This window comes from Aythya fuligula, chromosome 8 (genome assembly GCF_009819795.1).
Source record: "Aythya fuligula isolate bAytFul2 chromosome 8, bAytFul2.pri, whole genome shotgun sequence".
NCBI lineage: Eukaryota > Metazoa > Chordata > Aves > Anseriformes > Anatidae > Aythya > Aythya fuligula.
This window is the reverse complement of record NC_045566.1, coordinates 31,382,901-31,409,972: the sequence shown is the minus strand read 5'-3', so window position 1 is coordinate 31,409,972 and position 27,072 is coordinate 31,382,901. Positions and strand designations below refer to the sequence as shown.

Genomic DNA, 27,072 nt, shown 5'->3' with positions numbered 1-27,072 from the left:
AGAGAAGTTCCCCCTGCAGATTTTTCCCTTTTATGGCTGTGTGTTCATGTAGGTAATGCCACATTCCCTGTGGACTACTGAGCCCTTCCTTGTTCCTGACAGTGGCTGGGTCACCAGGAGTATTTGCAGATTTTTAAAAACTAGGCCAGTGGTCTCTGGAGGATGGTGGTGAGTCTTTTAAAGGTTCTGCTACCTCATCACTTCCTATTAAGCGTGAGTTTGTGAGATCTGTCACTTTCTTTTGCTCTGGCTCCTTGTAGCTGGACTAACTGGTTTTAATGTGATTAATAATTGTTGCCACTGACTTCTACAGCTGGGAAGGCCCAGCTTGAGCCATCTTGCCCATTTCAAGGGGAAGTAGACATAGTGTACACGCCATTACCACAATTAGCAGCACTGAAGAGGGTATTTGGAAACACTGGGACTAAAGAAAAGAGGGAAATCAGAATTGTGGTAACTTCTCTGAACGTTTTTAGGTTTTGTTTGGGCCACAACTCCTGCATCTTGACGCATTGTCAGGAAAAGGAGCAACAAGAGTTATTAACTCTGTGTATGCTATCACTCTTGGAACTTCCCCCCCACCCCCCCCACCCCCAGTAAACTGCATGATGTTTACATGTGAAATTACCAAAGCTCATTCTTATGTTATTTGCAACAAGAAATCTAGGCTTTGGTGAACAGAAACCCAACTCCACCTAATTCCTCATGATTTATCTGATATCTGGAAGAACGCCACAAAAACACAGATCTCTATATATGTTGGCTATTTTTTTTACTATGGAAGATAATAATTTCCTTTTCCTTTCTGGTGATTCTGTGCATGATCTCTTATTTAAGAGCTCCTAGTGTTTGAACTTGATTATACAATTGCAGTCATTTAATTGTGATTTTATTTTAACAACACTGAAACTGGGAAGGATATGTCTGGTTATACTGGAGCAGCATCTATATACTGTATATATACCAGTTCTTTGAATAAGGACTTTCTATCTTAAAACTTTGTGCATTTTACTTGCTCTGTGGTCTAAATGCTTAGTAGTGATAGAATTGGAAAAAACGATATTTGGTCTTTTTCAGTCTACTTCTTGTTTGTTTAAATTTAAAGGAGGAAGGTTACCTGGAGGTTCCCAAAAGCAGAACTTATATTTCAAATTACCTTTGAATAGCAAAAATAATGTGGCCTGATTATCAGGTTTTAAAAACAGTTTATAGCAAAGGAGCCTTGAAACCAAAACGGTCTTCTAAAAACATAGATATACACTTAAAAACATGTGGATTTACAAGATGGAGCCAAACCTAATTAATTTGGGTTTTGATCCAAAAATGTTATTGTTAGTATCTCTTAGTGGAAGTATGTGACCTGGCTAATGTAGCAATAATTTTGCTATTTTTTTTATTCTCCACAGATCTATTTCTGATTCTTCAGATAACACTGAATGAGTTGATTTTTCAGTCTCTTTTGTTAAAGAGTAAGTTGAAGGGAATGGTAGTGAGTTCTTGGAGTTCTTTTACTGTGAAGATTCCAGACAAATTGCTTAGAAATTCAGCTTTTTGGGAGAAGGGTTGCTGACAACAATTGTGAGCCCTACACAAGAATTTTTATGTGCCTTTATGTACATCTCACAATAATTGGAGTGCTATTGTTGCTGATAGTAAAATAATATGAAAATACAGGAAATAAGTAATAACTTTTGAGCCCTTTTTCATTCTTGCATTTGTGATACAGAAGAGTCTGCTGACAAAACAGGAAAAAAAAAGTTAGCTGTCTAGAAGAAGGCATAGGTTTGAATCTCCATTTCTATACTTAAATATAAATTTACTTAATGAGTGGTCTCTCTGATTTTAAGTTGAATGTATTAGCAGGGATTCTGAGATTTTTATTTTTTTTTTATTGATATTTGTTTGAAAGGTTTAGAAATTTAAAAGTTACTTTCTTTGTTAATATGGTTAAAATGCTTAATGACTATGGAGGCAGCCCTGACAAATGCTGGTGCTTTTCATACTAGAAATGTTTCAGGCTGAAGAGCTTGCTGAAGAGGGAAGGAGATAAAAACACATGGCAATAGTAGAGCTTAGCTGAAGAAGGGTAAAAGAGCATGTGGTGAACTAAGCAACAACAATTTTCAGCTCCATTGGTTTTTAAAGGAACACTTGCAGTTCAGCCTCCTTTGGGCAACATTTTAGTCAATCAGCACTGCTGGGAAACACACTAGAGGGATCTCAGGAGACATTTTAGAATGGTTAGAGCTCTTCCCAAACAGAGTCCCTCAGTGCCTGTAAGCTTTTGTTACGAAAACTGAGATGTCAAATAATTCTCCAGAGTGTATAAGGGCACTTTGTTAAAAGATCAAGACAAAATTAGCTAGGAATTGAGGCTAACTTACTATGTTTGTGAATGTGTGATTTATTTTATTTTTTAAAGCTTAATGTTGTATATTAAAAATAGAATTTCTGCTGTATCTTATGGTTGTAAATATTTTAATTTATTTTATGGAGCTTGTTATTGACAATGAACTCTCGCAATGCCAGTGATATAGCTGTTTCTTAAAGATGTGTTCATGATTTTCTATTACAGGTTTTGTCTTGTTTACAAGACAGTATTTTACCTTTTAAAATATGTATAATAAGTATATGTTATCTAGCCTATACTCACTAATAGGCTTTTGCTTATTACCCTTTATTAAGTGGAATTTAAATTCTGATTTTCAACTCAGCAATAGTTCATTGTAGTCAGGTTTTTCTGTGGAAATGTGGAAGTACCAGATGGTCGATGACCTTTTCTCTTCAACACAGCAGATTATGGGTTTCCACAGCTGAAGTGCCAGTGCAGCACACCATTATAGCCAGATAGGATGGGATGTAACAGTGTTTGTTAACACATCTAGAGTATTTATTCTGTGTTAACCTGAGCTAACTTGTGTTAAATCTTGATCAGTCAGAGTAATTAGTGCAGAGCTGTTTCTAAAGCGGCAGATAAAAATTAAATGGGCTTCTTTTAAAGAAAATTTAAACTTAAAATAGCAGGCCATTTTTGCTCAGGATCAACAAACTGAATTATGCTTCAGCATGGAAATATGCTGTTCTTTTTAAGGGGGTAGAGGAGAGCTGGTTTTTATGTTTAAATTTTTCTAGGTGAAGCTTGAAGCATAGATTATGTTTGTTTCATATTTGCCTGTGCTAACCTGAGTTAGTTAAATAACAACTTTGCCCATATTAGTGCAAGTTTTTGAAAAATTATAGGTAGCTGAGCTTCTCTAAAGTTACAACTTGAACATCTTCATCCATGAAGCCTGTCTCACAGAACAGGTAAATGGCCAAACTAGGAGGTCAGGTTCTTGAACTGACATTAATAATATATTCCTACATCTAGGAATATAGATATGTGAATGAAAAGGCTGCTTTGTTTGCAAAGATGCTGACAGCTTTACCTTGCTACAAAGTTCAGTTGTATAAACAAATGTTTAGAAAAGGAAAGAATACTCAGGATTAGTTTATAAATGGTTATAAAGAAAATACATTTAGCAAAGTTTATTTTATACATGTATTAACCAGTTGCTTTTTTTTTTTTTTTTTTCATCTTTTTTGTAATATCTGATGCTGTGGACCTCGTCAAGGGGAGGAGGGGAGGTGTTAATTACTCTGCACAATAATCTTTTTGTCTATCTGCCATTTCCTGTTGGACTGTGTTCCTGTTATCAAATTGTTTCCTAGAAGTCTCAGAAAATGTAATCCTGCTGAGGTGCTGAGCACCTGCATTGCTGAGAGTTTCCTTCCTATAAAGTCAAGTTTCTTGAAGTACCTGTCAAATTCTAGTGTTGGGCTTTTATGGATGTGTTTAAATTTGCTGCCACTGCAAGTACTGGTTACAGATCAGGCCATTGTTGCTAGTGGAGTTCTGCTAGCAAAATCAGCAGCTGACAGAAATTGAATGGGAAGCCAACCAAAGAAAAAGAAGTAGGACCAACTTGTGTGCTCTTTGTGTGTCATTTTTGGGTTTACTTTTTTGTTTACTGCTTACTTCAACCTTGGACTCCTCTGTACTCCCAAAGCTTCCATATCAGAGTTGACTTTCTTTGCAGGCTGGGTTCCAGTCAGGTTCTGGGAGGAGATTCGAAAGGGAATTTGTCTTCATCTTACTTTTTAGTCCTTTATTTGTCAATTCCTGCCTCTTTTTGATTCATCTGCTCAGTCTGAGCTTCTTCATACAGCATTAGAACTGCTTTGTGGGTCCTGTTGCCTAATGGATGAGGGAAGCAGTTAAGTTCAGCTATAGTGCATCTTCCGACAAGCAGTGCAGGGGCGAAATACAACACTCATAAACTACCCAAACAGCTATTTGGGAGCATCCAGGATTCTTGGCTTACCTGTCCATTACTACAAAGCCTAAGAAAGTAGAGATGTTCTCTTCTGAAAAGTTGTATATTGTTTTCTTTCTTCGGGTAGCTGTGGGAAAATTTTGTAGTGTTTTAACATTTCCATACTATGTGTATGACAGAAATCTAGTGACCTTTTTCTCCCGTCTTTCAAGGATCGTTCTGAAGTAACAATTTTGGCCAGAGGCAAGACAAAGAATTAATGAACCTTGCACTTTCCTGTTTTCTGAAAGCTTTGCTCTTCAGAGGCCTTGGTGTTGACACACAGCTTGTTCTTGAAAGTGACTGCCCTTCCTCTGCTCTGTATTATTTAAGGGTTCACACCTGTAGGTTGCCAGCTTTAGTCTGATCTGCCTAAAATCTGTTTGGTTTTTTTTGTTTTGTTTTGTGTTTTTTTTTTTTTTTTAAGTTGCACAAGACAGGTGTTGTATTGAAAGGCTGTGGAAGCCTCACTTCATCCAGTCCAGTGACAGGTGCATCAGCAGATCCGTACCACCACATGCTGCTGGCTATCTGTGTCTTAGGACTACCTCCTTCATAAATAGCATATTGATGGCAATGACTAGTGTTGAGACCTGGCCAATCAATACTAACATTGAATAAGAGTTAATTGACACAAATAGCTGCATCTCTCAGTTTGTGTACGAGAATGACACCTTCCAATGCGCTAATCAATAATAACTCCATGTAGAGCATTGAAATAAAGCTGCTTTCTCTATTTGACAGAGTTTTCCCTGGTGATTTGGATCTGTCTCTTCCATTGTGTCTTATCATAGCAGATTAACTGGAATGTTACATACGAATTGCCTGTCAAGATGATTCCATCAGGCATTTCTTGGTAGTGTTTATCACTGTCATCAATATTGAGTCAAGACCTTCAGCCTTTGTTTGTTTTCCTTTTCTATAACCAGAAAAATGAAACAACTTTGTTGCCAGCTACTGCCATTAGCTATTTCAAATAGTAATTGGTAAACATGCATCTTCTAATAGCAAAAATAATCTGTATTTGTCAAAATTATTGGTTCTAGTTTGACATGATAATTCCTATACATGTAGTATAATACATTGCTTTTCCTTTCATCATTTAACAAAACTAGGGCAGTTAAGGTACTATTTGAGTAATCGTTGCTTCAAAATCTTACTTTGGTTGGAAGGCTTGGAGATTTGAGGAGGAAAACAGGATAATATTGCTTTGTTCATTACTATTCTTAAAAATATTTTTTGAATATATTTCTGAAAAAAGGAAATGATCCTTTAAAACACCTTCATAACTATTTTTAATGATTATTTTGAATATAACTGGGTAGAATTTTTCAAAAAAAAAAAAGAAAAGAAAAGTTGAATTTTAACAATGACAAATCTTACTGAGGGAAGAATACCCTGGAATTGAATTTGTTGTGAGGTATTTCATTTTATAACTCGTGTTTGGAGTAAGGACTAAAAAAATAAATAAATAAAAAAAAAGACTTAAGTTCCTACTCTAGAAATCTAAATGTCTAAATGATCACCTTTGTCATTTCTGTGCTTTGGGATCCCTTGAGTACAGTAGCATTCTGGTCTGCTTCTGAAGCTGAATTTATCATACACCACCAGGAGAAGGAATGTGCTGACACTCTGAATGCAGCCGTGTCCTAGTAAGGAACTAGAGGCACAGTTAATGTTTGATTTTTTTTATTATTATTTTTTATTTTTGGAGCTAACATAAGCTGTGTCATGAGCATGTGTCTTGCTACCATAATGATCCCTGGTAAGGGATCTGGTGATAAAGCCCCTATGGCTAGGCTGCCACCTTTTACAGATAATGCTGCCACGTAGCTTTCCATATGTGACTTCTAAAAGCATGTATTTCTGCCAGTTGCCACAGTTTGCTTAAAACTTTAAGGAATCATGTCTTCCTTTGAAATGTCTAAAACAATGTCTCTTCTGCTAAACTGAACCTTGAACATCTTATAGAAACGTATTCTCCTACCTCTGCAGTGGGTTATGTTCTCAGCCCTCACTGTGTCGCCTCTCATAATGAACACTGGTAAACAGCCCCTGATGGAGCAGGTGAAATACCAATTTTTAGGAAAGTGGTTTACTCACAGACCTTTTAGCAGCCTCCCAGCTTCACCAGTGTCTGTAGACCTGTGTTAATGACAGGGCTGCTTCTTCCTGTGTCTGAATTTATGCAAGTCTATGGAGAGGAGAAGCGGAGAGCAAGAAGGAAGCAAACATATTGAGGCACTTACCCATCAGTATTTCTGCTATGTGGCAGCACCTGTCTGAATAAAATTAATGCTGCCAGCTTTTTTTGGATGCCTACATAGCCACAGCTTCTTTTTAAGATGTGACTTTTCCATAAATTGCTCATATCAAACACATGCCTAAATTCAGCTGTAACAATTGACACATTAATTGTTTTAAGTCAAATTAACATTTGAGTTAAAGAAAATGTCTTACTACGGAATTATACAATGTGAGTCAGTGGGTATGAAATGTAGTGGTCTTGTTGTTGAGCATCTCTGTGGTTCTTGATTCACACCTTTTCTTGCTCTTTTATCTCCCTGGCTCCCATTGCATAAGTTAGAATTCTAGATTTTCATTTTAATAACAAGGATCATCAGAGTACTGTCCCCCACTATCTTAAAATCCAGTCTATTTCCGCAACGCTAGCTTTTACAGCAAATCTGGATCTGAAACTAACAGGGGAAACAGTGTAGGAAGGCCCATCTTCACATAAAGTGTATGTGTGGTTCCTGAGAACATCCCTTTGGGTGTCAGGGACAGTTGAGCCCTCACAGCGGCCAAGACTGTGAATTCAAAGAACTAGCTTCTGTTCAATCTTCCCCATCCAGCTTTCACGTGGAACAAAGACAGATATTGGGACTTCTACAAATCTTTCGTTACAGGATATGAAGAAACATATCCTGAAAGTTGGTACCTTGATCAGATAGAGCTGTAATTTCCACATCTCTGCATACTAATTCTTTTCACAGATAGACTTCTAATTCAGCAATTAAAATTTGTTTACTTTCACTTTGAAATGTGCTGATTTTTTTTTTTTAATTATTACAGGTTAACAAACAGAAACATTATTCACAAAATGCCTGAATGGACTCTAATTGCTATCGTTCTGTTATCTGTGTAAGTATCTTTTAATGTCAAATATTCTTATACACAGCTGTCTTAACTGGCCTGTTAAGATGAGATTTAATTTTCAGATAAAAGAGAGAAAATATTTCTTGTAACTGACTGGGGGAATCAACAGAAATATTTTTTTTATGCAAATTAAATGAATTATCTGGAACACCAAGTTAACAGTGGACAAGCTTAATGTTACTTAAATATATATATGTATGTATATATACATATGTATATATGTGTTTTTAAAGAAGAAGGGTGGGAGGAAGGAAGAGGGTATTTCACTTTCTTCTATTCAATAATGCCGGACTTTCTTCCCTTGTCTGACAGTAGGATATAATGACACGCATTATTTGGATGTAGCATAGTTGTTATACTTTCTCATTTTACTTCTAATTCCTTAAAAGATTTCATTTTCATAATTAAAGTCCAATTACAAAGTCCAAGATATGGCATGCTTCTACTTGTGTTTATTTAAATAATCTAGCAAATTTGTTTAGCAGGGTAAAGCTTTTTAATCAGCTCTGACTTCCTGAAAGCAATGTTGGGGCACAGTATTTTATTTTATGTGGATTAGTTTTATTGCTTAAGATTATGATACTGAAGTTCCTAAAGTCCTCCTCAGCTTTGTTCTACTTGCTTTCCAAGGGTTAAATGCTTTCCAAAGGTTTTACTCACTGGAAGTTTGTTTTTATTATTGTGTATTTCAGTGAACTTGTATGCTCAGGCATGAATTATAAAAGCTGTAGTCATATGCTTCAAATATGTTTCTTAATTTCTGTTTTCCAAATTAATGTACCTTTCTGAGGTTAAAGATATAAACTCTGCAGTGTATAAAACAGTTATCTCAGAAATTCGTATTAAACATTTAACATTAGCTCACCTTTTAAGAAATCACTGGTGGTTTCACATAGTGTCAGGCCCTGCCTTTCAGTAGGGTTAAACCATCAAGCAAGCCTTGTATGTCTTTCAGCATGAATTACAAGATTGCAGAAATCTTATTTCAGAGACTGTTTATCACCGTGCTGCTGCTGCTTCTGGGTTTCCTGGGTCACTGGAGCCAGTAGGACACAGAAGTACTTAGAGACATTCAGAGGTCAAGAAGTGTTGTGGGCCAACCTCATAGCGTCCCCAGTACTGCACTTACTTTCTTTGATATTACTTCAGTCTGACACATTGTTCTGGCTTCACTGTCCCAAGGAAGGCTGTACCAGTAGGCATTAGAGTAGGCTTCAGCGAGCCTTACATCTGTGTCACCCAGCCAGATACTGCTCAAATGATTCATTAAATCAGAACACAGAAAGTAACTTTACTTGAATGCTTTGGCATAAATATTTTATCAACTATAAGAACAAATCTTTTGTCATTTTTACTATATATTCTTATGGTCGAATTGGTAATTTGTGAAACAGATCTTATGAATTTTTCAAGTAGTTTCTGTACATTTAAGGAAATTGTGATTCTTTTGCTAAGAAGGTAAAATACATTGCTGATCTCTGCTGCAGATGATGAGCTCTAAATGTTTACATACATAATGATTGTTTTACAATTGTTTTAAGATGTTCTACAAGTAGAATGCAGTCTTGGTTGTAGAAGCAGAGAACCGAGTCTTGTTTTACCTTGGCTTTCTAAGGGCCCACCCCTAAACAAATGGGTTATATTTGATCCCAAATTAGAGTGGATTTTATCTCTAATATTATTCTAGTTAAATTTCTAATACTATTCTAGTTAAATCACAAATAAAACTACATTTGATTTCAACTCACTGTAAGGTTCTTGCAAGGTCATATAATCTTCAGACTTCAAACCACTTCTCTTGGCCTCCTCTTAGGAGAGACTGGGAAAAATGTAGACAGGGTAGAATGAGCATTAGGTTTCTCTAAGATTAAATGTCCAGTTTGGACCTTTCCAGAAAGGATGCAACATACTTCATGACTTGGAAATGATAATCAAACTTCAGGATATAGTGGAAGATAAAAGTGTTAGGAGAAAAGCTACTGAGTACTTTTTCCAGAAACCTGGCCAAACTCCTCACAAACAGATCTTCAGATTGTGGCCCTTTGTCACCTCCTATAGTATGCTAGGGAATCAACCCTATTTTACGGATGGTGCTCATAAAAAGGATTATAGTCTGTTAAATCCTCTGCAGCCTCCCCATCGCTACACTGAATAATGATGCATGTTGCAACTGGTGTAATGTCACTTAGATTGAGGAGTTCTTTGGGGTCTGAGTCAGAGTGCCTCTTTACTAGCTTCTGTAGCTGGTGAGGAGAACCTTTGCAGGACACATGTTCATATGTCTTCATTGAGTCCCAGACACGGGATGGCCATTTTACTCTTAACGCTAAATAGTGGAGTAAATAAGCAAGACCCTGAAAGAAGGTAATACTTCCTCTTTCCATCAGGACAAAAGACCATATACGCGTACCCTGTGGTGCAGGATGTTTGAGAACACAGACCAAAAAAGGCAGAGTGAGCATGGGATTTCGTGGTCTACATCAAGAGAAACTATGAAGACCTCAAGTATTTTTGTTTGTTTGGAAGGGGCAGAGTTGTTTTGTTTCAAGTAGCAACTGTTGGACTTGCACCCCGTTCTGTGCATTGATATTGTGGCTCACCACTTCCTTCTCATGTATAGCCGAGGACTCGTATAGTGTACTTAACTTCATGGTGCAATTTCAGAGTGCCCTGACACTTTTCGTGGTATGCTACTGAGCAGAATCACTATTGTCATTACCATTGTAATTGACTTAAAGTGTCATCATGGCTTAGTACTTCGTATTATGTTATGATAGTGCTATCCTCTTTTCATTAAGAGCATGTGGATTAAATCTTTGTAGAATATGTAACAACATATCCTATAATATCCATGTGTAGGATTGTAACAACACCTAATTTCAGTGCTTAAATAAGACCTGGGCTCCCTTTAGAGTCTGCTGGCGTTCAAAATACCTTATTCTAAGTACTTGCACACCCTTGAGTCTATTGACTATTAAAAAAATCTGGGCTTCCAATTGTTCTAAAGGAAAGTACCTGAAACTAAACAGTGTGACTATATTTCTAAAATTATAAAATGATGGAGATCCCAACAGCAGTGCATTTATTCTTTCTACTGAACAGCTGGATTTATTCAGTCGAACTATGGTATAAAATATGAACAGCCAGTCTGAGCCTCTGTTGAAAATCTAACCTGAGGCACTACTGTCTTTGTGACCAGCACACTCAGCAATGCTGCATTGATTTTCCTAGAGTATACTTCCACAGCCAGAGAGTTATGTTCAAATAATTGCATTCATACCTACCATGGAGTGGGTGACTCTTTAAAAATGATCTGTAAAACAGATTTCTTATTTATTTGCCAGTTGGCAGTAGTAGATTCCTGTGTCTTCCTGTTGTAATATTTAGTATGTTAAACGAAATTTTATGTTATAGTAACAACTTTGAAATGTGAACTAGAATACAGAAATTATATCTTTTTTCCCCCAAAGAATTTTGCAAGATAATAAGTTGAAGCAGATAATAGGTACACATACAGTAGTCAAGAAAGAATGGAGAAAGCAGTGGGAAGATTGGTTGCTATACAAGCATGGGCACTTGCTGTTTTTAGTGTATACCCCTGGTACAGTCTAATGGAAAGCTTTCAAGATACTTTCAGGAAATGTCTGCTTTCATCTCACTTATCTGAACTGGCTGGTTCCAGTGAACTGTGGTCAGCTTCATCTACAAAGCCTATGCAAGAGGTTCCTCCTGCTAAAAGCTTTGAAACATTTCAGAACATTCTGGGATTAGTGTATATGCATTGGGCTGCAGTATTTAAAAAAACTCAAAATGAACATGATCACAAAACAAAAGCCATTGTTATATGTGTGCAGCCACTTTAGATAAATGTGTCATGTGGAGATGTACTCTAGAGGTTTACTCTCTTGGAGATAACAGTTCAGGAACTGGAGAATCTTGGGTTCAAGTACTCGTTTTTATTTCTTTGCCCACCAAGAGTATATGTATTGCTCAACACTGACATTTCTGCATTATTTTTAAGAGGAATTCAGATGTTTATGATATCTCTACTGTGTTCTCATCTGAATGTCTGAAATGTACTAACACATATCGGATATGAATCAGATTTGCGGAGTGACTGTAAAAAGTGCACTTATAGATAGGCTTTTTCCTACAGAGACCACATACAGATCAGCTGGATAATGCTTTATTTGGCAAGTCTGACGGTAGAAAATAGGTTCCAGCTGAAAAAAATCATTCCTCACTGAGCTAGAAATATAATTATTTCCCATTCTGAAACAGAGTTTGCAGGATCTGAAGTTCAAAAACCCTTTCTTTTTATAAAAGCATTTGAATTTTGTCCCAGACTTTGTCCCTACTCTTGGTCACAATCTGTAGAGTTATATTTCTGTGCGAAATAGAAAAAAGGCAAGTTTTTCTAACATGGTATAAATAAACAAATAACATTCTTCCCTTTTATTCTCTTTATAATTTTAGATTGTCATTTGGGTAAGTGTGAACTCAAATAGGTTTTCTGTTAAGCAGTTCTTACTTATCAGCACTTCCTAAGCAAACTCAATCTGCTTATTTGGCATGTTGTGCAGGAGATCAGTATTACTTTACTTCCTCCTAGCGTGTTGCAGTATTACTTGGGAAATATATATATAGAATGGTATTTTGAGGGATTTGCAGTGTTGCTCATTGGGATGTTAATAGTGCCAACATGAAAATTAATGAAATATCTTCTTCATTTGTAAGGGAGAAAATAGAAGAAGAAACATAAACAATTTGAAAGAGGTGTTTATCCCCATACAAAAAAGCATTGTGTTGCTAGCAGTGTTGTACAAGAAAGCAACCAGTTTTCTAAATTTCAGTGCAACATACATGTGCAACAACAGCTGCAGTCTTTTTCTGCTCTGGTATTTCTTGTGGTTAGCCTCTTGGATGGGATGTTTGGAAGTACTATACCCAGTGCAAACTGTCTGGGGTGAATCCAGTTCCAATTAGTTCCCCTTTACAGTTCTGGTCCTTGGTCTCATCAGCAGGAGTGGAGCCTTAGCATACCCTGTGTCCTAGACTTTTGCACGTCGCTAGCGGGTTTTAGAGCTTCTGCTTTAGTTACCCTTGGGAACTTTATATTCCAAATGTACTTGTGGTTTATAAATTAAAAGAATGATAGTAGGGAAAGTACTTTCTTCTGCCACTTCATTTTTGCCTTTTGTATGAGTAAACAAAAGATTTCTGTTGCAGCTTCTTTTTCAACCTTCTGACAGATAGCATGCCTGATTTTGGAAGACATTTTTATCGTGCTGACTCTTTGGGGAGCTACTCGGTCAGTGGAGTTCATGTCCTACTGAACTTCATGCCACAACTACGTGCTGATCAAGCAGATCAGAAAAAGTGTCCAGCCCTATTAGAGGCAGAACTGTCTTAAATTTGTTTCTTGAAAAGATATATATTCAGCAAATTTCTTTTGTAATGTCATATTTTCCCTCCTGTAATTGCTGCATACAGCTTTGTTTATTGGAAGTAATGTCATTGTAAATTATATAGTTACACTGTAATATAGGCAATTCTGAACAGATAATGCAAGTATGGCATTGTGAGTAATACAATACCATTAACAGCTGCCCTAAACTTAGTTTTAAACATATTTTAATTTCAATCACTGTGCAAACTGAGCTGTTAATTTTGCAACTGAGTCCTGAAGCTCTAGCCTTATGGAAATATACTTGCTTCCTTATTAATAATTAATCTTAATACATTCAATGCAAACACGTTTTTTTTAACTATGAAACATTACCCATCTGTTAGAAGAAAAACATGACTGACACACAAACACATCTTTTATTTTCAGAGTTTTAACTTTATCTTGGTAAACTTTCTGAAGTTACATTTGCTGGGGACATAATACACAGGTGATGTTTTTGACTTAGAAGAAACTTTGCATCATAAGATGCAAATCAATGTTTATTTGGCTTGCTGTTTCTGAACAACAAAGAAATAAATTTAGAGGTATACATCATTGAAAGGTTACTACTGCTTCTTAGAATGTGATCTCCTGTTACTCTGTACCAGCATAATTTCTAGTATGGGTTCTAGATTAATTTGTTTTGTGCTGTGCAGAGTGTCATAACAACACCACTGTTAGCCTAAGAGATGTGTCCTGTTGTTCTTTCAGGTCTGCAATAAATTGTGCCCAAAGTAGAAGTGTTGCATTACTTAACTCTTCTGGAACCACTGTAACAGAAAAACTTTGATTATAGGAAATCCCCAAACGAACAGTAGCTTTCAAAGATCTTACCAGTTTTCTCCTTATAGTACATGATGCAGATTATGAAATGTAAAACATTATAATGCAAGACAGAAAGATAAACTGTCCCTAAAAAGACAGTACTTCATTTTGGGGATGCTGGTTTCTGTTGTCATATTGCTGTTGAAAGTGTCAGACCTGACGTGGCAGACAGTGTTTTTGTAAATAACATTTTTTTAAGGAGAAGGAATCCTGCAAATAATGGAAAAAATGAAGAAGAAAAGTGGCTTTATGAATGAATTACGTCTTGGAAAACAAAACTAGTTGACTAACCGAGCAAAGTTACAATTTCTTTGGATCAGAGCAGTAGTCCAAGTAACTTCTCAAAGACCCATGCATCAAAGATCTATGTCAGCTGGGGGAAATGAACAGAGGTGCATTTCATTAGCTTTTATGTGGATAATGTTATGCTGGAGAATGTTGGTGTTTCTATAATACTCTATAGTAACCAGAGTGAAAGTGAAAATTACTTACAGGCATGAAAAATTTGGAGGGAGGAAGAGGTTACAACTAATTAATTCAGAAAGGAAAGAAATGCGTTTTGATACGATAAATGATAGTGAGTAGTACACTGATGAACTGAAGGCTTGCTTTCATTCCCTACTAATGTAGGAAACGAGTACAAAGAAAATTTGTACTTCTTCTTAGTTTGTTACTTCTTGACACATAAAAGCATTTTGGCACCAAGTGTGCTGATTCACTCTGGCAATAAAGTCCTGGTCCTGATATAGAATGTAAAGACAGAAAGTGAAAAATGTACAGTATTTTCTGAAATGTGTTCCTTTCATATTCATGAAAACAAGCAGGAAGTAGTCTCTTTGGGGAGTTCATTATGTTTAACTTTTGAAAGAAAAAAAAATGAACACAGTTGAAGCAAATCTATTCCTAGCATGTCTCTTTACTCAGCTGCATTATTCCAGGTGTTTGATTTGTATATTGGACTGAAAGGCAGATAATCAAGTTACAGTATAAGAAAGTTCTGAAACTAAACTATGGTCAATTTTATGATCATTGTTTCCATGGTAACAGAGTACAGGTGAGTACATTTTACAAAGTCAAGTATTGGCAAATTTTTTACCTAAGCACATTACGTTGTAGCTGTTCCAACTGTATGACAGTATATTTCTGATTTAATCTTTATTGAAGTGGTTTTTTTTGTTTTGGTTTGGTTTGTTGTTTTTTTTTTTTCATAGCATTGAGATAACGACTTGATGGGAATAGACTTCCAGTGTGTGGTAGCAACAAAAACACAGCAACTGCAAAAATGGCGGTACATAAAATAATACTGAATTCATAAAATGTGCCAGGTTGATACATTAATGCATCTTTTAGATATTAAATTGTCTCATTGTATGTTGTATGTGCCCAATAATATATACAAGAGTGTATATTTTACAAAGCACTTAAAAGGTTCAGGCTCTCTAAAGCTTAGGTCTTAGTATTTGCTAATTTCACTGTGACTTATACCTGTGCTTAATTTAATGTAGCTAAGTAACCCAAGGGCTGCAATGGCATAGATTGCAGTATGTGGGAGGTGTCAAAGGAAAACTTTGTGGAACATAAAATGTAAGGAACAGAAGACTGAAAAGGATGAAAGGATCAATTTTAAAATAAATTTTAAATGTTTAAATTTTTGGCTAAGTTGAAAAAGAGGGAAAAACGGGAGCAAATGCTAGGACTGAGAAGTACTTTTGACCTGTCAGCTGGTTAGCAGGAAACAGACTTCACATAAATGGAGCTCTTTAAACAAGGCCTGTCCTTGAAATGTGTACCTAAGAAACTTAGATTTGTTAGAGGGAAACAGCTGATAGTGATTTCTTTTCTTCTGGGCTTATATTGTGAACATTCTATTGCTGTGGATTTATGCAGCTAAGTAAGCTAAATTGAAACCTTTCGGAACAATTCCTTGTATGAATGGTCTTTAAACGGTATTACTAAGTTCTGATTCTTTGTTTCTGTGAACTAGCACTGTAGTAATAACTTGGAATGTGGTGATGCAAAGGTGGGTACAATACTGGTTTAGGTATTTAAATAATCGTTCTGCAGTCATATCTGCTAATACAAAATGGTGAAACAGTCATTGATCCAGCTAAACTGAAAAGTACTTAGGATAAGAAACCAAGATCTCTGAGACAGTTTTGGTGCTTCCCTTGTCTTCTTGTCTGGATAGAGGTTTTTCTAATCCACTGTTAAAGAAATTTTCTGGAAGGTCTGTCTTGTACAAGACTGCCCAAATAATTGTTGTGGTGTGTTTTTTTTTTGTTTTGTTTGTTTGTTTTCTGAACCTGATATGATATTTTGTGGTCGTAGTCACTTTAAAATAAGCAAACATTTGAAAATAGAGTTCCTAAAATCCTTAATACAGGATGCAAATAGAACCATTCTGTATTGTTATAGCTTTAAGGGAGTCCAGTCCTGTCCTTGATTTTTTGTCACTGGCATTGTATCATCAAAGTATTTCCAGAGCGGTGGTTGTCTTCTTTCCTGTTAGACAGGCTAAGCTTGGGTGTGAAAACCAGTGATCTCCTAGTACTTAATGAAGTCAACTACTTAATGTTCCAGGAACAGCATATATCTGGCAAATGCTGGCAGAGAACGTGACATCATTTTCCATCTGTTGAATATTCTGAGAAGTGTAGTTCCTTTCCAGGACACTTACCAAGGGAACTTTTTTTGTTTTGTTTGTGTATACATAGGGTCAGGAAACTTGTTCAGAAGGAACATTATAGGAGTGGATTCTGTGTTGATGCTTGCATTTCAAAGGTTAAAGTAATTGTCCAATGAGAAGACTTGTAAAGTTACTCTCATCTGCATAGAAATTGCTGTGGTCATGCTTATGTACTGCTGGTCACTCACACGGAATTAGAATATGGGAATAGTGAGAAATTCCACTTCCAAGTTGCTTTTGAGGACGAACCGTACTACACCATTACGTTGTGGCAGAATTGTATGTCCAAGCCAACCTGGTCCAAGTCCCCTGCTCAAGCTGGGCCACCCAGAGCAGGCTGCCCAGGACCATGTCCAGGCAGCTTCCGAATGTCTCCCAGGGGAGAGACCCCCCAGCCTCTCTGGGCAGTCCCTGCTGGTGCTCTGTCACCCGCACAGTAAAGGAGAGCTTCCTGTCTTCCAGTTTGTACCCACTGCCTCTTGTAGAAACTCCCATTACTGCAGGTATGCTTTCTGTTTGCTGTTAGTTGTATTCATTCTTCTGTGCCAGGAGTGACGTTTTGGTCCCACTCCCAGGGAATGGAAGTTGACTACTATTTGGTTACCAACTAAATGAAAAGTGTGTGGGAGGTGAACTTTGAAAGAAGAAAAATATAATTATTGTAAGTATATACATAAATATGGTTCAAAAAACAGTTTTGTAGAAGCTGCATATGAAAAAGTGAAGGTAGTGGAAACTGTGAACAAAGCTACCTCTTGAATGAACCCTAAGTTTTGTAGTATGTTTGGATTAAGTAGGAATTCCAGTCATTGATTTTGTTTGTAGCATTGATTTAAGTGTAGTGGACAAAAAAACAAACAAAAAAATGAATAATTTAGTTTCTGTTGCCATCAGAGGATTAAACTGTGCATGGATGCTGTGGACAAGTCAGTACACAGTAATGAAGGGAAAGTTAAATAATAAATAAAATATAAACTGCACTTTAGCTACAAAAGTCTTGTCTTTATGATGAGAATAGGATCTTTAGGCTATATTTAAAACTAGACCAGAAGTACCTTTTTTTTCCTGCAGTAAGAAAATTATCTATTTCTGTCAGTTGCTATCATTCAACATTGTGTGTTTTATCTTTCTTTGAAGAAAACAGAAAACACAAATAATAAATTTGTGGAGATGAAAGAAAAATACCTCTGAATACTGACTTTCCTCTTTGGCCAATAGGAAGTACTAACAAAGGGTCCCAAAGTAGGAGTTGCTTTTATTTCATAGTTGCAAATGATACTAACCATAATCGCATTTTTTCCCACTAGTATAATTATTTAATTAAAAGGAAGACAACATGAGAGATATTTTTAAATACCACTGCATTATGTTTGTAAGTTAGATTCTTCCAGTTCAAGATTGTCTGTCAAATATTAATGTGTTCTAATGGAAAATTCACTTTAGGACAGTCTTTTGCTTTTAACAAGGTTTTCTGATTTATTTATTTATTTATTTTTAATGTTGAGCTTTTTAAATCATGCTCAAACTGAAGTAGTAAGAAATCAGTGTGTTTTTTTTTTTTTTTTTAATGGAACTGAGCATAATGGCTAAATTAAATAATGGGGATGTAATGTTTATAATTTCTGCACGGTATGACTGTGAAACTATTTAAATATCCCAAAGATTATAATTTTTGTAAGTTCCATAGTATCGCAGCTTTAAGCTACAACTACACACACACTGTGCTTCAGATCGATTTTCTGGCTAATACTAACTTGCCTGATGGACATGTTTTGCCTCAATGTCTGTTGAAATCCCTGCTGTGATTTGAGATACTGCACTAACAAAATTGCTGTCCCTAGACAAGTATACTGTGTGTAGTGATACGCTGGTGAATGAAGGACTCTACCTCAAATTGAGCAAGTAGGCAGTGTGTTGGGTAGAACATCCAGAATGACAGTGATGTATTGACTTACACTGTCAAAATGCCCCAGCACCTTTCAGTAGGGATTTATGTAGTGGATAAATGCAGAAAGTTTTTCAGTTCATCCCATCAACAGAAGCACTAATATTAAGGGATTGATACATTGGCCACCGTCCAGTTACATGGAGAGGCAAATGGTCTACAGGCCACAATGCCTGTCTATTTCAGTGAGTTTTACTGCTGATCTGTAACACTTGTTGTATTGACTCAGTCTAGTCATTTGTCTTAAACAAAACAGAAACTTACCGTTTAATCAGTTGCATTAGAGACTTCCGCCATAGGAATATAATTAAAATGGAATCTAAGAGTATATTCTGGAAAACTCTGCTATATTAAAAGAATGTCATTTCTGATTAGTAATATTTTTATTGCATTGCTAAGCCCATCAAATCTGTAACACAGGTTGTACAAATATAAAGTATTTGTTAAGGCACAAAAAAAAGAGTTCCTTGTGTGTTGACGGAGTAGAACAGATTATAATGGAATGGTTGCACCAATTTAACATGGCTTTGTGCATTTCCAGAGGGTTTTTAACACGTTATGAGATGAACTATTACTGAAAATGACGTGCAGCATGACACTGCTATTCAGGTTTTATAAACCTGTTCAAAAGCTTATTTACATCTACGGACAAGGTTTTGTGCTATCTTTTTTGGTTCAGTGCAAGGAGTGGGAAATTTACTGTAGATTGGTGCTGAAGGAGTCTTGGGCTGTTGATGAAATTAAAGTGCCTTGTATTACTGAAACAACTTTAGGGGTGCCTGTCAAGGTGACAGCAGCCTCCTTGGCACTGTCCTATGACCCACTGTTGATCCCAGAAGTGGTTCAACATGCTCAGCTTGGCCATCAGCCTGCCTTCTGCAGAAGGACTTGCTCTGGGATCCCCAGTAGCTTCTGCTTTGACCAGCCTTCCATGGGGTTGGTCTGAAGACAACACCCTCTCCTAGCACTTGCCAACCAGCACTGCTGCATATGGCACATTTTGAGCCACTCAGCACTGTGCTGATCCTCTACACCCTATAGAAGCAATCCAAGCAGAGATGATTTCACCTCGGAATGGTACGTGGGAAAAGGTACTCTTCTTCTTAATGCTCCTTGTAACTCCCCAAAACAGAAGATATTTAGGTAATACTGTCCTAAACTGTATTTTTGACAAAAAGAATATGTAAGAAGAGAAAATCAGGAAATACTCTGTTCTTGTAACTTAGTTCCTCTAAGTATTAATTAATTATTCATAAAGATGATAACCGCTGTCCTACATTCATGACTTCATTTTTCTAGATATGTAAGTGACTTGTAAGAGTCTTGCACATGTGAGTTTTGAGTGGAAATTACCCAGACTTCCAAATTAACTCCGTTATTTGTGACTCGCACGATGGTAGTAATTCCTGCTTTTGATTTGAAGACTTATGGCCACATGACAACAAAAGTGGTTCACAGGCATGCAACTATTAAGGCATTAAACTATATCTGATGCAGTAAGAAAACCAGCCGATACCCAGTTGTTGAGAACGAGTTTGCTTGTTTCGTGCAATAGTGTAAACTCTCAAATGTATTCCTATGTCTGCGTAGCAAGGGTAACTCAGCCCAATGGGGAAGAGTAGAAGTGATTATGGCCAGGAAAACATGAAGTGCAGAGAAGACAAAATGGTGTAGTTAGCTTTTAGCAGCCTGCTCAATGAGTCCTCAGCTAAAAATTTACATCAGCTGCTCTGCTTTCACAGCCATTTGATCACAGGCACGAAAGGAGCCATGATCCCTCACCAGTCTGTGCCAAACCCCAGCAACATGCTTCAATGTAAAGTTGTCACTGAAATATTTGTCATTTGTATCCAAATATTGGTGATAACCTTGAAAACTTTTAGTATTCAAGGTTTTCCTGTTCAGACAGAGATCTGTTTGATGTTTTCTTGTAGCTGATGGGTAATGATAAATGGCACTCCGCAGTGTGGCACCTGCACAGTTACATTGCTTCATGTTTTTTAGCATCATGTCTCCTAAATCAGTCCTCGTTGACAATGTGATATGACTTTGTCATAGCGGTGGAGCAAATATGCGTTGGCTTTTTTAAGTGCTAATAGTACGTTGCTGGAATGGCTGCTTGATCTTTCAGGCCCTTTACTAGCTACATTAAATCACCTGAAGTGATGCTTGAGGCTTGCAAACATTTTTATTCTCTATCAGGTGTAAACTGTGTGTGATTCCAGACCATCAGCTAAAATGCTTGTGGGATAAGAGCTAGCCATGGTCCAGTTGGTGACTACCCAAAGACAGCAGAAAAATGCTTTGGACAGCAGAAAAATGCAGGTGGGGACCCTTAGTGAGAGTCTGCTGAAGGCACCTTAGTCAGAAGCTTGTTGGCACCTTCCCTGAAGCACATATGTGGCAGTCTGTGACTGTTTGCTGGGGAAGGAAAAAAAAAATGTGCTGCCGCTATTTGCCACCAGCTCTTGCTTCATTTCCATGTTCTGAAATGAGTGTTCAAGAAACTTTTGTGATCATTGTTGCAAGTCTGTCATCCTGGTTATGATGAGTGTAAAAAATATAAGTGCCTGAAACAAAAGCTAGAAGAAAAATGAGAGAATTAAAAGGAAAAGAACTATGTTGTGATGAATGTGTTAGTCATTCATAGTGCTCAAACACCTATAGTTGGCAAAAATGTTTATATCCTACTTTCCAAAGCTTTCTGCAGAAAGACAGGCGGCACGTGCCTGTTCCTTCATTCTGCTTTAGAATTCTGTTCTTGCTCTACTGAGCATGTGAAACAAGTTAAAGTTTAAATAAGTGCTTCCGCCACGCGACTTGCTTTTATTTTTTAAGATTCTGCCTTTAGAAATAGAAAGACTGGCAATACTTAGATTTCTCTAAGAGGGTGTAATTATTAGTTATATTGAGAATAAGCATATGGCTTTTGTTCATGAGTGTACAACTGCTGTGCATGGTATCAAGTACACTTCTGTGTACCCCTATTCTCTGCACTTTTTCTGTAAGTTTAAGTGGCCAATTTTAGAGACTGGAAAGGAAAACAACTCTTAGGTGGTTGTGTTCTGACCGTTTTCAGGTGCATGTTCAGAGATCTCCAACTTGGTGATATCATACAGGTGGCTTCGAAATTTTAGCTTTTTCAAAGGGGATTGCAGAGTTCATATTAAACAAGAAGTCCAGGAAGTTTTTCTTGAAGTCCAGTGTGTGCAGGGGAGATGGTTTTGTAAGTATTGTAAAGTTTATTTAGACAGACTTTTTGCATCTTTGTTTACAAAGTGCCAACTAGTGTTTTATCACTGTACAAAAATTGCCACTCTGCCATCGTCTTTTCTGAATGTATTCTGTTGTATTGGTTAAGGTAGGTGTAGAGCTGTGAACAAATCCTTCACACAACACTATCAATTTATTACGTTTACTCCATGAAATGTGACTGGCTTCTAGAAATGTTCTAATTTAGGTCAAACTTCAAAATGTACTTGTCAAATGTTTTTGTAAGGCGACTAATTCATAGAAAGCTTGGGGCTTGAGTAGAAGCACTGAAGCTATGTAAACATTCTGTAGTAGCCAGATGTCACTTAATGTAATACCTTGGTCTTCACGTGAATTTTTTTTGAACATGTAGCATATGTGGAATAGCCAGCAAATACAAATTTTATCACTCAGATATAGTTTGACATTCTTAACACTTTTTAAACTTTACAAAGACCTGTTTACCATATGGTGTAAGTGGGTGTGCAGGAAACGACACTGTTTCATGAAGCCTGATCTATACCGTACTACTTTTCCATGAAGTGAGCGTGAAAGTTTCCTCTTAACTGTGCTGAGGGCAATCCTTTGAAGCATAGGCATATAACTTTGGACAGTAACATCTGTGTGCACTTCTGTAGATGATAGTTGTTTGTTTTTAATCACTTAATCCTTTATACTCTCTTATTTGACTTTTTCACAACAGTTTGTTCCATGTTAATGTTGCAACATGTGAAAGAACTAACAGAAAAGCACCATTTATATTTTTCTTTTCGCTGCTGCAGTAACCAGTCATTATTGTCCAAGTATCTTCTGTCCTGTTTATATTCTGCCTTTTTTGAAGATGCTGAGAGTTTCAAGGCAATTCCACGATGCTTAAAGTTGAAATCCTATATATCATTTCATTGAATTATTCATGATAGTTTTTTTCAGAGCTATGGTCATTGTAGCTGGCAAGATAATGACTCCAAAGACTGTTCTGGTTTATTTGCATACTATTATGGTTTAATTCAGTTAGCATGCAAAGATGAGAGCACAGCCTTCAAGCTCTATTATGCAGTACCACAAATATACGTTGGACCAGTGTTACTAAGACCATGAAACTTATTACTCAGTGCAAACTGGCAAGTTGTGCTTGCTCAAAAGACAAAAGATTCTGCTTCTGTTCAAACAGCCATTTAAAAGCAGAACAGTACCTGAGAACCACTGCTTTTCAAATGACAAGTCAGAGCATCACTTAAATGCCAAAAGGACGCAGTTTCCAAGACTAAAGTGTTTTGTACAACGTATTCATAAATGTATAATCCATTGCTTCATCTAGATGCCTTTTATTTAATAATTGCTAGAAACTTCTGTGTGTCTCTGAACTTACTTCTTGATTTTGTCTCCTGCTTATCAGATGATTAATAGCTTAATGACTTTTTAAATGAAGGTCATGTAAGAAAAAAAAAAAAAAAACAACAGCTAAAACTTATTTTCATTTTTTAAGTTTGTTCCTCAATATTGAATGCCTGACAGTTTCTCTGACAATACGAATACTTTTTTCTTCCTTAGCATGGGCTATAATAGCTGCTCTGTATACAGGATGTCTTAAACAGGGTGCGGTAGTTAGGAAATATTTGTAATTTATGAAACTATGTAATTTCACAAACTGCAGTTCCAAAAATACATACATACAAATGTGCGCACACACACACACATGCATGTATATATATGGGGGGAAGAGAGAGAGAGACTGTTTAGCCTGTGAGCTTTGTGGCATAAAGGTTTTGGTATGTTAGTATATTGCTTAAAACTGCATAAGATTTCTGCTCTTTTAGAGAAATTACTCTCTTAACCACAAGGTAGGAGAAAGAAAATTAAGTTAAAATGTATGTAGATCTACAATACTGCAGAGAGTGTTTTGCAGCCTCCTGGCACCAGCACTCAGGAAGTCATGACACCAGTTTATGCCACCAGTCTCTTCTCGTATACAGCCTCTTAAATCTGGAGAAGAGTGACTTGAAGAGTAGGGACAATGCATCTCCAGGTCTTTGACCCACTCACCTCATCTCCAGACCAACAACCTGAAGTGGTCACTCTGATCTTCTATCAGCAATTTCTGTTTCCCTGCTGATAAAGCATTATGATGCAAAAATCAACCTCCAGATTGTCAGCCCTGGTCAGAGGCACTCTGTTTTACCAGATTAAACAGTAACTACTGTAATTCTCACCAGGAAGGAGACAACTCAGCCATGTCTGTCAAATTACAGGAAAAAAAAATAAAAAAAAAATAAGTAGCCTCAGTCAAAACATCACAAATCCCACTGTGAATATTTCACTTTTGTGGGAGGATTCATATAGCAGTGTTAGTGCATCAGTCTGTTTTGTGCCACACCGTGTCATTACTTTGAGCATCCCTTAAAATCCTACTCACCAAGTGTCAGTGCTAGGTAGTTATTTAGCATATGCATATTAGCATATACATATTGAAATAGAATCAAAAATAAATGAAAAAATTCTTAATTTTATTAATGAAAAAATTTTGGAAACTTTTTTGTGTTAAGGAACTGTTTTATTTAATTTAAGTCTTATTATCTTTTTTGTTAATAAGATTGTTTTTTATTATTTGTTATATTGTATGTTTGTTATTATTGATTATTATTTGTTATTATCTTAGTTGTTACTTGCAGGCTCTTTGAGCTGCGAAGTTTATAATAAGCTGTAGACTACCTTGAGCAACTTCTTAAAAGCATGTAATTTCCCAAACATTCTAAAATGTTCCTGTATGGTGTCTATTTATCTGTGGCACTAATCTGAATATAGTTTTTGTGACCACGTGACTTCATTTTGTGCCGACTGTGGGGGCAGTCCCCCACATAAACGGACCAGACCCTCATGTATCTTACAAATGTAATGGTATGAAGCCTGACAGTGTGTGACTCTGCAGTTATGTACAACGTCTGCCAAGGTGCCCTGCTTAGAATTTATGGTTAAAATATTCTTAGTTACTTTAAGGTGAATTTTATACCTCTTTTATATTTCATTCGTACAAGGAACCGTACAAGTTCTACGAGATTAACATTTAGGAGCTTTTTGGTAAAGATAAAAATATTGACATTTATATTTTTTCTTTTTTATATGTAATTTTGTATTTTGTTCTGAAATTTGCTTATGGTAGATAGCATCAGTATACAACCAATTAGAGGCATACAAACTACTAGCCCATTTATTTCTATTTAAACTTTATTTAGTTTCACTATATCTTAGTAAGATTAAATATTTCAGTACAGCTCATACATATTGTATATAATGTATACAGTCTTATGTATTGTACTGTAACAAACCAAGTGTGACATTATAAATCACCTTTCTTCAGCACAGTGCTTTGAACTTTTACAAGCCTTGCTTTTTTACATCTAATACTGCAAAGTCTCTTTAATGTATCAAAAAAATATATTTATTTATTTATTTATTTCCCAGATTGTCACAAATTAGTCCAGTTTTCAAGAACAGTCAGACAAGCCCAACGTACACACAGTTCCTGACCACGCTGCTAGAAGAACTGCATTTCAAAAATGAAGATCTGGAAAGTTTAACAAGAATATTTAGGAAGGACAGCCTACATGGATGGTCAGTCACTTCTAAGCTATTCTGCATTTCATAAAACTAAGCAAATTGATTATTTTAATTTCCAGCATTTTGTAAGTATGCATAGTAACTATAGATCGTATCAGCCTTAGTAGAAAATGTGTAAAGTACATTTTAAAGTATAGAAATATATATGGTATGGAAATGAGTGTCATGGTTCTGTCACTTACAGTAAATGCCAGCTGCTTATTACTTATCATTTTAATCTTTTGAGAATATATACTTGTTTTATATGTAGTTGGCTCACTGCAATTTTGGAGGGAATTTTTACTCAAGTTCTCTTAGGATTTACAAAAAAAAAAAAAAAAAAAGAAAAAGAGTGGCTACAATGGCTAAGTCTCAGCACAATGTAATTGTTTTATTTAGTCTGTGTGATACAAAGTTAAGCTAAAAGCTACGCATTTTTTGCAATAACGCTGAGACCACATTTTGCAGTCTGGATAGGTGGGGAAAAAATGAGAGCACATAGCTTATGTATGCTGACATTCAACAGATTCAATAAATCTAGCATCATAGTATTTAATGAAATAATTTGTGTGTTAATATTACTGATCTCAGTCCTTTGTTTCCCACAGAACAAAACAATCATCTTTACATCTCCCGCTATCTGAAATAAGGGCATGGAGAACAAAAACGCACTTTCAATTGTTGGATATTTTAAAATGAAAAATAAAATTAAGAATTCATTGTACTTCTTGCACTTTTGCTTTCTCATTTCTTTCTCATGAAGATCTTTGAAGTCATTTGCAGAAGCTGACTCAGTAACAGCAGTTCTTTAAGGTATTCATAAAAACTAGTTAAAATGTGGATGGTCTGAAGACTGTATTTAGAAGCAGTAGAAAGGAACCAGGATTTTTTTGGTTTGGATTTTTGTTTGGGAAATTTTGACTCAAATTTGCCTACAGTAATTGGGGAAAGAAAGAAAAAAATCTTGCAGGTTAAGAACACCACTGCCTTCTTTCCAGTTGACTGAGTGGAGGGAGCAGTATTCTTTAAGAATGATGGAGATGATACACATTGATGTTTGATCTATTGCCAGTTTATCTTGCTACTTCTAAAAAAAGGTGTGGTCCTTGAACTTGTGTAAAAGGTTTCTAAACATTCTCTAATCGTTACTAATTTTGACTTCAAAATAGGTTTATTTGAAATTTATTTTTTTAAGACTAATTTTTGTCTTTCTGTAGTAATTTCATTTAAGATAGCTGTGTTGTTTAGATTGAGTTCAAACTTGCTCCTATTATTAAGTGATTATGAAATGCAATTTAAGAGTAATCCACTGGTAACTCTTAATGATGCAATATACCATCTAAAGGCGTAGTGCTCAGTTCATAGGACGCTTTTTTGAGAGACTTGAAAATAAAGTTGTAACTTACTGTTTAGTCTGCAGCAAATGCAAGCAGTAGTTAAGACTGAAGCAAGACTTACCAGGACTACTGTATAGCAACTCTATTTAAAAAACAGAGTTTATTCCTTTGTCTGGCTTCCATAATTGGATGCTGAAAGTAAACTCTGCACCTCCTTTATTGCTTGGTAGTTACTTCACAATAATTGAGATAAATATGTTGATTCCCCCAACACACAGAAGCCCAGGCAGCTTTTTTCAGTGGCAGCTCAATTGTACAGTAGAGTTTATTTAGGTGATGCCTGAGTTTTGCTAACATACCTTGTAATGGGAAGTCTTGTTCAGTTTAGTTTGTAAAAGCACTGATTTAGAACGAAGTAAACCTTTAATGCAGAGTTATAGCTATGCATTTTTCTAAGTGTGCAATAGGAG

General features: G+C 36.2%; 1 protein-coding gene across 1 annotated transcript in view; it reads left to right on the top strand.

The window, feature by feature from the left end:
• RPAP2 (RNA polymerase II associated protein 2) overlaps window positions 1–25,989 on the top strand; it is a 36,206-nt gene extending 10,217 nt beyond the window's left edge. Inside the window, exons 11-13 of the mRNA XM_032192764.1 lie at window positions 7,431–7,499; window positions 25,131–25,280; window positions 25,874–25,989. Of these exons, the coding sequence (XP_032048655.1) occupies window positions 7,431–7,499; window positions 25,131–25,280; window position 25,874 (220 nt within the window). The 3' untranslated portion in view covers window positions 25,875–25,989. The remainder of the gene's footprint in view (window positions 1–7,430; window positions 7,500–25,130; window positions 25,281–25,873) is intronic.
• The last annotated feature ends 1,083 nt before the right edge of the window (window positions 25,990–27,072 follow it).